The sequence below is a fragment of the Felis catus genome, chromosome A3 (assembly GCF_018350175.1).
Source record: "Felis catus isolate Fca126 chromosome A3, F.catus_Fca126_mat1.0, whole genome shotgun sequence".
NCBI lineage: Eukaryota > Metazoa > Chordata > Mammalia > Carnivora > Felidae > Felis > Felis catus.
The window spans coordinates 50,216,940-50,230,353 of record NC_058370.1 but is presented as its reverse complement, the minus strand read 5'-3'; the positions used below and the strand labels follow the sequence as shown (position 1 = coordinate 50,230,353).

The window sequence follows — 13,414 nt, the reverse complement described above, 5'->3', positions numbered from 1 at the left end:
TGCTGAGGTGGGCATTCAGGTTCGTATATTTTTAATGGATCAGTTGGGACCCAGTTCTCCTTTATACTCTGACTAACCTATATCAACTCTGGATTTTTCTGATAATTGTTTCTCTCCAGGTCCAGATCTAATACATTTCTTTAGATTATTTTTGCGTATTTATTATAACATAAATAGATTTTTTCTTCATTATATTAACTGATTATTATCTGACTATAGGAATAAAGGCTATTAACTTTTTTGTTATTAGTTTTATACCCAGGCAGATTAGTGAATAGCTTTCATTCTGATTATAAAGCATTTGCTAATAAATTTGAATCTTTAAAAAAAATGCTTGTGACAAATGTAGCAATGAGTTCAAAACTCTAGCAGTGTTGGCCTTTGTCAGATTATGAAGACTACCAGAAATTTAAGAAGAAATTAGTGCTCTGCCAGGGCTGGGGTCACTGGGGAGCCTTTGTCCTCCATGTCATCTGCATTGTCCCTCCAATTCCTGAGGTAGACAATTGACATTTTGGTATGGTGGTATTATATGAAGTTCTTTCTATCACAGATAATGCGAAGGTGTGTGTGGTGCTAACAGATTGCCACCCCAGCCGGCTCCAGTGTAGGCCTCTGCAGAAGACACTGGCCCAGCAGTGTTCAACACTTCACCCGTTTCTGGAACTCAGTCCCATCATGGCAGGTATATGTAAAAGGCACACATTTCAAAAACAGGCTCCATGTGAAAGAAAAAGCCCCAAACACTTGTGAATACAACTTTGTCTTATTTTTGCAGATATCCATTAGTGTTAGCAGTTTCTGCCTATCTGGTGGTTTTCCTGTGTATATCTTCTTGGATTTCTTAAAATGATGATTCACCTGGATTAAGTCAAGCATCTTACCAGTTGACAAGTCAGGTTTTCTCTTGATTGGCTATATTTTCATGCCCAACCAGTCTCTCTCACCTGTAGCACAGACTGGATGTCTCTGGATGAGACCACAAGGTCCACATCTGTGTTATCCCAACCAGGTCCCCTGCCCCAACATGACTAGATGCTCCCTCTGCTGGCAATGCCATCTGTGCCCCAGGCCCTTGTTAAGTCAAATTGCATTTCAGCACTCTCCTCATTTACATTTATTTCTGCCTTGGAATCTTGGCAGCAAAATCCTGCTACTAAAATACTGGTTTCAAGAGAGCAGCATCTAGAACCTGACATATAGAAGGAGCTTAGGAAATGTTTCTTGCATAAATCCTTCTTAATAAAATCTTTAACTTCATTCTCTTCCATACATAAAAGATGAAATACATTCTTAAAAAACTATTAAATCTGTACAGTTCTGCTTGGGCTGCCATAACAAAGTACTACAGACTACAAACAAACAAGTTTATTTTCTCACTGTTTTGGAGACTGGAAGTCTGAGATCAAGGTGTCAGTAGGATTGGTTTCTAGTGAGACCTCTCCCCTTGGGATGCAGATAGCTTCCTTCTTGCCCTGTGCTCACATGGCTTGTCTTTCCATGCTTGTAGGGAGAGAGCAAGCTCTCTGGTGTCTCTTTTAAGGACATTAATCCTGTCAGATCAGTGCTTCACCCATATGAGCCCATTTTACCTTAATTACTTTCTTAGAAGCCCCATTTCCAAATACGTCACACTGGTGGTTAAGGCTTTAATATATAAATTTGGGGGGGGATACAAACATTCAGTCCATAGTAATATCTTGGCCACTTTATGTTGTAAGTTTTGTTTTTGTTTTTTTTTAATAAAAATAGTCAAATTCACATTATGGTGATGGCTTAAGAAATTATCTAGAATCTCTGGGAAGTTCTAAAGTTGAGCTTGGAAGGTACTACTGTGGCCTGAATGTTTGTATCCTCCCCAAATTCATATGTTGAAATCCTAACTCCCACGTTTGATGGTATTAGGAAGTGGGGCCTTTGGGAGGTGCTTAGGTCATGAGGGTGGAGCCCATGAATGGAATTAGTGCCCATGTGAAAGAGGCCCCAGAGAGCTCCCATGTTCCTTCCACCACGTGAGGACACAGCAAGAAGGCGCCAGCCTATGAACAAGCAAGTGGGCCCTCACCAACATCTGACCCTGCTGGTGCCTTGGTCTTGGACTTGCCACCCTGCAGGACTGTAAGTCAGAAGTTTTTTGTTGTTTATAAGCTACCCAGTCTGTGGTATTTTGATAGAACAGCCTGACTGGACTGATAGATGTGATCCCCAAATACATTGTTCCTCACGTGCAGACTTCTTAATATCCCCAACTATTACAGTTTCCTGAAGAGCTTTTTGGAAGCTTAAGGACAAGCCCAGAGCATTCTGTTGAGTTTAGAGTATTTCCAAGTCAGTCATTTTTATTCTTTTTATTTCTCCATGAAGATTGCTGCTAAAATATGGTTTGATTTGATTTAAAGTTTGTTCGTTTTTGAGTAATCTCTACACTCAAGGTGGGGACTCAAGGTGGGGCATGAACTCTACAACCCCAAGATCAGGAGTCACATGCTCTTCCAACTAGACCAGCTTCTGATTTGGTTTTACATGATTTGTTAAATGTCTTTTATCCCACTTAATTGGATAGTGTCCTACTCTGTAGTGTTTTTAAGAAGCAAATTTAGGCTGAATTAGGTGTGAGTGTGTTTGTCCAGCATGAAGTTATTGGGGCTTACATGTCCTGTTCTGAAGGTAAAACACTCTGGGGGATGTAAAGGACCCATAGCTGCTGGATGTATAATTTGAGATTGTCTTGGGGAAAGGGAGTAGAAGTGGCTTTGGGGAAAGTTTGTGGGTTTCTTTTGTTTTCCTAAATGCTTTCTAGGGCTTCTCATTTCTTTTTTTTTTTTTTAATTTTTTTTTTCAACGTTTTTTATTTATTTTTGGGACAGAGCGAGACAGAGCATGAACGGGGGAGGGGCAGAGAGAGAGGGAGACACAGAATCAGAAACAGGCTCCAGGCTCTGAGCCATCAGCCCAGAGCCCGACGCGGGGCTTGAACTCACGGACCGCGAGATCGTGACCTGGCTGAAGTCGGACGCTTAACCGACTGCGCCACCCAGGCGCCCCTTCTCATTTCTTATTTAGGCCATTTATTTTATTTACTCTTTTGGGGAGTGTGTTTCTTCAAGCCCTGTCACACCAAGAGGGAATTCACCACAAAGCAGGTACTTGCCATGCCAGGATTCAGACCAGCATTTAACATTTTCCTCTTAACTGAACTTGAAGTATAACATTACATAACAAAAGTGCACAGATAATAATGAATTGTCACAGAGTTAACATACATGTATAACCACCATCCCAGTAAAAAGAATAGAATATTACTGACTACCCCCTCATATGTTGTCCTATTTATTTTTTCCTTTCTACTGTACTCTATCTTAACTTTTAACACCACAGAGTAATTTTTCCTGCTTTTGAATTTAATGTAAATGGAATCATGCAATATGTCTGGCTTCTTTTCATTACGTTTGTGAGATTCAGGTTGTTGTCATTGCCATGCAGTTCATTCTTTACCATTGTTTTGTAGTTTTCCAGAATAGATCACAAGTATTTATTTTTACCTTTGATAGATATTTTATAGTGCTTTTTTTCCTTTTTTTTTTCTATTTAAATTTTAGTTTACATACAGTGCAATATTGGTTTCAGGAGTAGAATTCAGTGATCCATCACTTATACACAACACCCAGTGCTCATCATAAGTGTACTCCTCATACCCATCACCCATCTAGCCCATCTCCCACCCACCTCCCTCTGTCAACCCATAGTTTGTGCTCTACCATTAAGAGTCTCTTGTAGTTTGTTTTAGTCTCTTCTCTTCCCCCCACCTTCCTATATGTTCATCTGTTTGTTTCTTAAATTCTACATATGGGTGGAATCATACGGTATTTGTCTTTCTCTGTTTGAGTTATTTCACTTAGCATAGTACATTCTGGCTCCATCCAAATCGTTGCATATGGCAAGATTCCATTCTTTTTGATGGCTGAGTAATATTCCACCCCCCACCCCCCCCCCACACACACACACCACCATCATCATCATCACCATCACCATCATTATCATCATGTTTATTCATTAGTTGATGGACATTTGGGCTCTCTCCATAGTCTGGCTATTGTTGATAAAGCTGCTATAAACAAACATAGGCTATGTGGAGCCCTTCAAATCTGTATTTTTGTGTTCTTTGGGTAAATACTTATAGAAATTGCTGGATCATAGGGTAGTTCTATTTTTAGTTTCTTGAGGAACTTCCATACTGCTCTCCCGAGTGGCTGCCCCAGTTTGCATTCCCACCATTAGTGCAAGAAGGTTCCTCATTCTACTCATCCTCACCAACACCTGTTTTTTCTTGTGTTAATTTTAGCCATTCTGACAGGTGTGAGGTGCTATCTCCTGGTGGTTTTGATTTGTATTTTCCTGATAATGAGTGATGTTGAGCGTCTTTTCATGTGTCTGTTAGCCATCTGGATGTCTCCTTTGGAACGTGTCTATTCATATCTTATGCCCATTTCTTAACTAGGTTATTTGTTTTTTGGGTGTTGAGTTTGATAAGTTCCTTATAGGTTTTGGATACTAACTCTTTATCTGATATGTCATTTGCAAATATCTTTCCCCATTCTGTCGGTTGCCTTTTAGTTTTGTTGATTGTTTCCTTCACTGTGCAGAAGCTTTTTATCTTGATGAGGTCCTAATAGTTCATGTTTGCCTCTAGAGACATGTCTAGGAAGAAGCTGCTATGGCCTAGGTCAAATAGGTTGTTGCCTGTGTTCTCCTCTAGGATTTTGATGGTTTCCTATCTCATATTTAGGTCTTTCATCCATTTTGAATTTATTTTTGTGTCCAGTAGAAGAAAATGGTCCAGTTTCATTCTTCTGCATGTTGCTGTCCAGTTTTCCCATCAGCATTCGTTCTGTTGGGAACAGTTTCTGTCCCAAGAGACTGTCTTTTTTCCATTGGATATTACCTCCTGCTTTGTTGAAGATGAGTTGATCATATAGTTGCAGGTTTGTTTCTGGGTTCTCTATCCTTTTCCACTGATCTGCATGTTTGTTTTTATGCCAGTACCACACTGTCTGGATGACTATAGCTTTGTAATATAGCTTGAAATCTGGAATTGTGATGCCTCCAGTTATATTTTTCTTTTTCAGAATTGCTTTGGCTATTCGGGGTCTTTTGTGGTTCCATACAAATTTTAGGATTGTTTTGTTCTAGCTCTGTGAAAAATGGTGGTGGTATTTTGATAGGGATTGCATTAAATGTGTAGATTGCTTTGGGTAGTGTAGACATTTTAACAGTGTTATTCCAATGCACAAGCATGAAATCCTTTTCCATTTCTTTGTATCCTCTTCAGTTTCTTTCATAAGTGTTCTGTAGTTTTCAGAGTATTGATCTTTTACTTCTTTAGTTAGGTTTATTCCTGGTATCTAATTGTTTTTGATGCATTTGCAAATGGGATCGATTCCTTGATTTCTTTTTCTGCTGCTTTGTTATTGGTGTGTACAAATGCAACCAATTTCTGTACATTGATTTTATCTCCTGTAACTTTGCTGAATTCATGTATTAATGTATGAATTCATGTAGCAATTTTTGGTGGAGTTTTTCAGGTTTTCTACATGAAGTATCATGTCATCTGCAGATAGTGAAAGTTTGACTTCTTTCTTGCTGATTTGGATGCCTTTATTTTCTTTCTTTCTTTTCTTTTTTCTTTTCTTTTTTTTTTTTTGTTGTTGTTGTTGTTGTTGTTGTTGTTGTTCTCTTATTGCTGAGACTAAGACTTCCAGTACTATGGTAAATAGTAATGGTGAGAGTGGACATCCTTGTCTTGTTCCTGACTGTAGGGGAAAGGCTCGCAGTTTTCTCCATTGAGGATGATATTAGCTGTGGGTCTTTCATATATGGCCTTTATAATGTTGCAGTATGTTCCATCTATCCCTACTTTGTTGAGGGTTTTTATCAAGAAAGGATGCTGTATTTTGTCAAATGCTTTTTCTGTAGGTATTTACAGGATCATATGATTCTTATCCTTTCCTTTATTAAATGTGGTGTATCACATTGATTGTTTTGCAATTATTGAACCAACCCTGCAGCCCAGGAATAAATCCCACTTGATCATGGGGAATAGGTGAATAATTCTTTTAATTACTTTTGAATTCAGTTTGCTAGTATCTTGTTGAGAATTTTTATATCCATGTTCATCAAGGATATTGGCCTGTAATTCTTCTTTTTAGTGGGGTCTTTTTCTGGTTTTGGAATCAAGATAATTATGGTTTCATAGAATGAATTTGGAAAGTTTCCTTGTATTTCTATTTTTTTGAAATAATGTGAGAATAGGTATTAACTCTCCTTTTTTTTTTTTTTAAAGTTTATCTATTTTGAGAGAAGAAAATGAGATAAAGGTGTTGCATGTATGAGCAGGGCAGGGGCAGAGAGAGAGGGAGAGAGAGAATCTCAAGCAGACCTCGCTGTCAGTACAGAGCCTGACATGGGGCTCGATACTATGATTCATGAATTCATGACCTGAGCTGAAATCAAGAGTCAGACACTTAACCAATTGAGCCACCCAGGTGCACCACCTTCCTCCTCCTCCTCCTCCTCCTCCTCCTCCTCCTCCTCCTCCTCTTCTTCTTCTTCTTCTTCTTCTTCTTCTTCTTCTTCTTCTTCTTCTTCTTCTTCTTTTTCTTCTTCTTCTTCTTCTTCTTCTTCTTCTTCTTCTTCTTCTTCTTCTTCTTTTCTTTGAGTTGATCTTATTTATTTCTTTGGGGGGGGCAGAGATAGAGATAGAGAGAGAATCTCAAGCAGGCTCTGCTGTCAGTGCAGAGCCCTTGGGCTTGAACTCACGAACTCTGAGATCATGGCCTGAGCGGAAATCAAGAGTCAGACACTTAACCAACTGAGCCACCCAGGCACCCCTGTTGGGAGATTTTTGATAACTGATTGAATTTCTTTCCTGGTGATGGGTCTGTTCAAATTTTTCTATTTCTCCCTGTTTCAGTTTTGGTAGTTTGTGAGTTTCTAATAATTTGTCCATTTTTTCCAGATTACTTAGTTTGTTGGCATGTAATTTTTCATAGTATTCTCATAACTGTTGTATTTCTTTAAAAAAATTTTGTTACGGGTGGAGGCAAGATGGCGGCTTAGGAGGATGCTGGGCTCACCTCGCGTCCTGCTGATCACTTAGATTCCACCTACACCTGCCTAAATAACCCAGAAAACCGCCAGAGGATTAGCAGAACCGAGTCGCCGGAGCCAAGCGCAGACGAGAGGCCCACGGAAGAGGGTAGGAAGGGCGGCGAGGCTGTGCGCGCTCCACGGACTGGCGGGAGGGAGCCGGGGCAGAGGGGCGGCTCGCTGGCCAAGCAGAGCCCCTGAGTCTGGCTTGCAAAAGAGGAGGCGCCTGACGGACTGTGTTCCCACAACAAGCGCGACTTAGCGTCTGGGAGGTCATAAGTTAACAGCTCTGCTCGGAAAGTGAGAAGGCTGGAGGACAAAGGGAGGGAGAGCTGCTGAGCCCCCGGACAACAGAGCTTAGTTTGGTGGGGAACAATGGCGCTCGCCAGCGCCATCTCCCCCGCCCATCCCCCAGCCAAAATCCCAAAGAGAACCAGTTCCTGCCAGGGAACTTGCTCCCTCCGTGCAAACACCCAACTCTGTGCTTCTGCGGAGCCAAACCTCCGGCAGCGGGTCTGACTCCCTCCCGCTGCCACAGGGCCCCTCCTGAAGTGGATCACCTAAGGAGAAGCGATCTAAGCCTGCCCCTCCTGCCCCTGTGCACCTTGCCTACCCACCCCAGCTAATACGCCACATCCCCAGCATCACAAGCCTGGCAGTGTGCAAGTAGCCCAGACGGGCCACACCACCCCACAGTGAATCCTGCCCCTAGGAGAGGGGAAGAGAAGGCACACACCAGTCTGACTGTGGCCCCAGCGGTGGGCTGGGAGCAGACATCAGGTCTGACTGCGGCCCCACCCACCAACTCCAGTTATACACCACAGCACAGGGGAAGTGCCCTGCAGGTCCTCACCACGCCAGGGACTATCCAAAATGACCAAGCGGAAGAATTCCCCTCAGAAGAATCTCCAGGAAATAACAACAGCTAATGAGCTGATCAAAAAGGATTTAAATAATATAACAGAAAGTGAATTTAGAATAATAGTCATAAAATTAATCGCTGGGCTTGAAAACAGTATACAGGACAGCAGAGAATCTCTTGCTACAGAGATCAAGGGACTAAGGAACAGTCACGAGGAGCTGAAAAACGCTTTAAACGAAATGCATAACAAAATGGAAACCACCACAGCTCGGCTTGAAGAGGCAGAGGAGAGAATAGGTGAACTAGAAGATAAAGTTATGGAAAAAGAGGAAGCTGAGAAAAAGATAAAAAAATCCAGGAGTATGAGGGGAAAATTAGAGAACTAAGTGATACACTAAAAAGAAATAATATATGCATAATTGGTATCCCAGAGGAGGAAGAGAGAGGGAAAGGTGCTGAAGGGGTACTTGAAGAAATAATAGCTGAGAACTTCCCTGAACTGGGGAAGGAAAAAGGCATTGAAATCCAAGAGGCACAGAGAACTCCCTTCAGACGTAACTTGAATCGATCTTCTGCACGACATATCATAGTGAAACTGGCAAAATACAAGGATAAAGAGAAAATTCTGAAAGCAGCAAGGGGTAAACGTGCCCTCACATATAAAGGGAGATCTATAAGACTCGTGACTGATCTCTCTTTTGAAAGTTGGCAGGCCAGAAAGAATTGGCACGAGATTTTCAGGGTGCTAGACAGAAAAAATATACAGCCAAGAATCCTTTATCCAGCAAGTCTGTCATTTAGAATAGGAGAGATAAAGGTCTTCCCAAACAAACAAAAACTGAAGGAATTTGTCACCACTAAACCAGCCCTACAAGAGATCCTAAGGGGGACCCTGTGAGACAAAGTCCCAGAGACATCACTACAAGCATAAAACATACAGACATCACAATGACTCTCAACCCGTATCTTTCTATAATAACACTGAATGTAAATGGGTTAAATGCGCCAACCAAAAGACATAGGGTATCAGAATGGATAAAAAAACAAGACCCATCTATTTGCTGTCTACAAGAGACTCATTTTAGACCTGAGGACACCTTTAGATTGAGAATGAGGGGATGGAGAACTATTTATCATGCGACTGGAAGCCAAAAGAAAGCTGGAGTAGCCATACTTATATCAGACAAACTAGACTTTAAATTAAAGGCTGTAACAAGAGATGAAGAAGGACATTATATAATAGTTACAGGGTCTATCCATCAGGAAGAGCTTACAATTATAAATGTCTATGCGCCGAATACCGGAGCCCCCAAATATATAAAACAATTACTCATAAACATAAGCAACCTTATTGATAAGAATGTGGTAATTGCAGGGACTTTAACACCCCACTTACAGAAATGGATAGATCATCTAGACACACGGTAATAAAGAAACAAGGGCCCTGAATGATACATTGGATCAGATGGACTTGACAGATATATTTAGAACTCTGCATCCCAAAGCAACAGAATATACTTTCTTCTCGAGTGCACATGGAACATTCTCCAAGATAGATCATATACTGGGTCACAAAACAGCCCTTCATAAGTTTACAAGAATTGAAATTATACCATGCATACTTTCAGACCACAATGCTATGAAGCTTGAAATCAACCACAGAAAAAAGTCTGGAAAACCTCCAAAAGCATGGAGGTTAAAGAACACCCTACTAACGAATGAGTGGGTCAACCAGGCAATTAGAGAAGAAATTAAAAAATATATGGAAACAAACGAAAATGAAAATACAGCAATCCAAACGCTTTGGGACGCAGCGAAGGCAGTCCTGAGAGGAAAATACATTGCAATCCAGGCCTATCTCAAGACACAAGAAAAATCCCAACTACAAAATCTAACAGCACACCTAAAGGAACTAGAAGCAGAACAGCAAAGGCAGCCTAAACCCAGCAGAAGAAGAGAAATAATAAAGAGCAGAGCAGAAATAAACAATATAGAATCTAAAAAAACGGTGGAGCAGATCAACGAAACCAAGAGTTGGTTTTTTGAAAAAATAAACAAAATTGACAAACCTCTAGCCAGGCTTCTCAAAAAGAAAAGGGAGATGACCCAAATAGATAAAATCATGAATGAAAATGGAATTATTACAACCAATCCCTCAGAGATACAAACAATTATCAGGGAATACTATGGAAAATTATATGCCAACAAACTGGACAACCTGGAAGAAATGGACAAATTACTGAACACCCACACTCTTCCAAAACTCAATCAGGAGGAAATAGAAAGCTTGAACAGACCCATAACCAGCGAAGAAATTGAATCGGTTATCAAAAATCTCCCAACAAATAAGAGTCCAGGACCAGATGGCTTCCCAGGGGAGTTCTACCAGACGTTTAAAGCAGAAATAATACCTATCCTTCTCAAGCTATTCCAAGAAATAGAAAGGGAAGGAAAACTTCCAGACTCATTCTATGAAGCCAGCATTACTTTGATTCCTAAACCAGACAGAGACCCAGTAAAAAAAGAGAACTACAGGCCAGTATCCCTGATGAATATGGATGCAAAAATTCTCAATAAGATACTAGCAAATCGAATTCAACAGCATATAAAAAGAATTATTCACCATGATCAAGTGGGATTCATTCCTGGGATGCAGGGCTGGTTCAACATTCGCAAATCAATCAACGTGATACATCACATTAACAAAAAAAAAGAGAAGAACCATATGATCCTGTCAATCGATGCAGAAAAGGCCTTTGACAAAATCCAGCACCCTTTCTTAATAAAAACCCTTCAGAAGTCGGGATAGAAGCAACATACTTAAAGATCATAAAAGCCATTTATGAAAAGCCCACAGCTAACATCATCCTCAACGGGGAAAAACTGAGAGCTTTCTCCCTGAGATCAGGAACACGACAAGGATGCCCACTCTCACCGCTGCTGTTTAACATAGTGCTGGAAGTTCTAGCATCAGCAATCAGACAACAAAAGGAAATCAAAGGCATCAAAATTGGCAAAGATGAAGTCAAGCTTTCGCTCTTTGCAGATGACATGATATTATACATGGAAAATCCGGTAGACTCCACCAAAAGTCTGCTAGAACTGATACAGGAATTCAGCAAAGTTGCAGGATACAAAATCAATGTACAGAAATCAGTTGCATTCTTATACACTAACAATGAAGCAACAGAAAGACAAATAAAGAAACTGATCCCATTCACAATTGCACCAAGAAGCATAAAATACCTAGGAATAAATCTAACCAAAGATGTAAAGGATCTGTATGCTGAAAACTATAGAAAGCTTATGAAAGAAATTGAAGAAGATTTAAAGAAATGGAAAGACATTCCCTGCTCATGGATTGGAAAAATAAATATTGTCAAAATGTCAATACTACCCAAAGCTATCTACACATTCAATGCAATCCCAATCAAAATTGCACCAGCATTCTTCTCGAAACTAGAACAAGCAATCCTAAAATTCATATGGAACCACAAAAGGCCCCGAATAGCCAAAGGAATTTTGAAGAAGAAGACCCAAGCAGGAGGCATCACAATCCCAGACTTTAGCCTCTACTACAAAGCTGTCATCATCAAGACAGCATGGTATTGGCACAAAAACAGACACATAGACCAATGGAATAGAAAAGAAACCCCAGAACTAGACCCACAGACGTATGGCCAACTCATCTTTGACAAAGCAGGAAAGAATATCCAATGGAAAAAAGACAGTCTCTTTAACAAATGGTGCTGGGAGAACTGGACAGCAACATGCAGAAGGTTGAAACTAGACCACTTTCTCACACCATTCACAAAAATAAACTCAAAATGGATAAAGGACCTAAATGTGAGACGGGAAACCATCAAAACCTTAGAGGAGAAAGCAGGAAAAGACCTCTCTGACCTCAGCCGTAGCAATCTCTTAACTCGACGCATCCCCAAAGGCAAGGGAATTAAAAGCAAAAGTGAATTACTGGGACCTTATGAAGATAAAAAGCTTCTGCACAGCAAAGGAAACAACCAACAAAACTAAAAGGCAACCAACGGAATGGGCAAAGATATTCGCAAATGACATATCGGACAAAGGGCTAGTATCCAAAATCTATAAAGAGCTCACCAAACTCCACACCCGAAAAACAAATAACCCAGTGAAGAAATGGGCAGAAAAACATGAATAGACACTTCTCTAAAGAAGACATCTGGATGGCCAACAGGCACATGAAAAGATGTTCAGCGTCGCTCCTTATCAGGGAAATACAAATCAAAACCACACTCAGGTATCACCTCACGCCAGTCAGAGTGGCCAAAATGAACAAATCAGGAGACTATAAATGCTGGAGAGGATGTGGAGAAACGGGAACCCTCTTGCACTGTTGGTGGGAATGCAAATTGGTGCAGCCGCTCTGGAAAGCCGTGTGGAGTTTTTTCAGAAAATTAAAAATAGACCTACCCTATGACCCAGCAATAGCACTGCTAGGAATTTACCCAAGGGATACAGGAGTGCTGATGCATAGGGGCTCTTCTACCCCAATGTTCATAGCAGCACTCTCAACAATAGCCAAATTATGGAAAGAGCCTAAATGTCCATCAACTGATGAATGGATAAAGAAATTGTGGTTTATATACATAATGGAATACTACGTGGCAATGAGGAAGAATGAAATATGGCCTTTTGTAGCAACGTGGATGGAACTGGAGAGTGTGATGCTAAGTGAAATAAGCCATACAGAGAAAGACAGATACCATATGGTTTCACTCTTATGTGGATCCTGAGAAACTTAACAGAAACCCATGGGGGAGGGGAAGGAGAAAAAAAAAAAAAGAGGTTAGAGTGGGAGAGAGCCAAAGCATAAGAGACTGTTAAAAACTGAGAACAAACTGAGGGTTGATGGGGGGTGGGAGGGAGGAGAGGGTGGGTGATGGGTATTGAGGAGGGCACCTTTTGGGATGAGCACTGGGTGTTGTATGGAAACCAATTTGTCAATAAATTTCACGTATAAAAATAAATAAACTGAAAAAAAATTTTTGTTCCGGTTTATTTATATTTGAGACAGAAAGAGGCAGAGCTTGAGTGGGGGAGGGGCAGAGAAAGAGAGGGAGACACAGAATCCAAAGCAGGCTCCAGGCTCTGTGCTGTTGGCACAGAGCCCAACGCGGGGCTTTAACCCACAAACCGCGAGATCATAATCTGAGCTGAAGTTGGCTGCTTAACCAATGAGCCACCCAGGCTCCCCTAATTGTTGTATTTCTGTAGTGTTCGTTGTGATCTCTCCTTTTTCATTCTTCATGTTATCTATTTGGGTCCTTTCTCTTTTTTTTTTGTTCAGTCTGGCTAGGGGGTTATCAATTTCATTAATTCTTTTGAAGAACTAGCTCTTAGTTTTGTTGATCTATCCTACTGGGATTT

The 13,414-nt window shown here is 40.8% G+C and overlaps 1 protein-coding gene across 7 annotated transcripts in view; it reads left to right on the top strand.

The window, feature by feature from the left end:
• NINL (ninein like) overlaps positions 1 to 13,414 on the top strand; it is a 174,583-nt gene that overhangs the window by 43,801 nt on the left and 117,368 nt on the right. For 6 of the 7 annotated variants that reach the window (XM_023251527.2, XM_045053958.1, XM_045053959.1 and 3 more), the window contains exon 2: positions 554 to 685. The exons of the other annotated variant lie outside the window; for it this stretch is intronic. In XM_023251527.2, the coding sequence (XP_023107295.2) occupies positions 554 to 685 (132 nt within the window). The remainder of the gene's footprint in view (positions 1 to 553; positions 686 to 13,414) is intronic. 7 annotated transcript variants of the gene reach the window in all.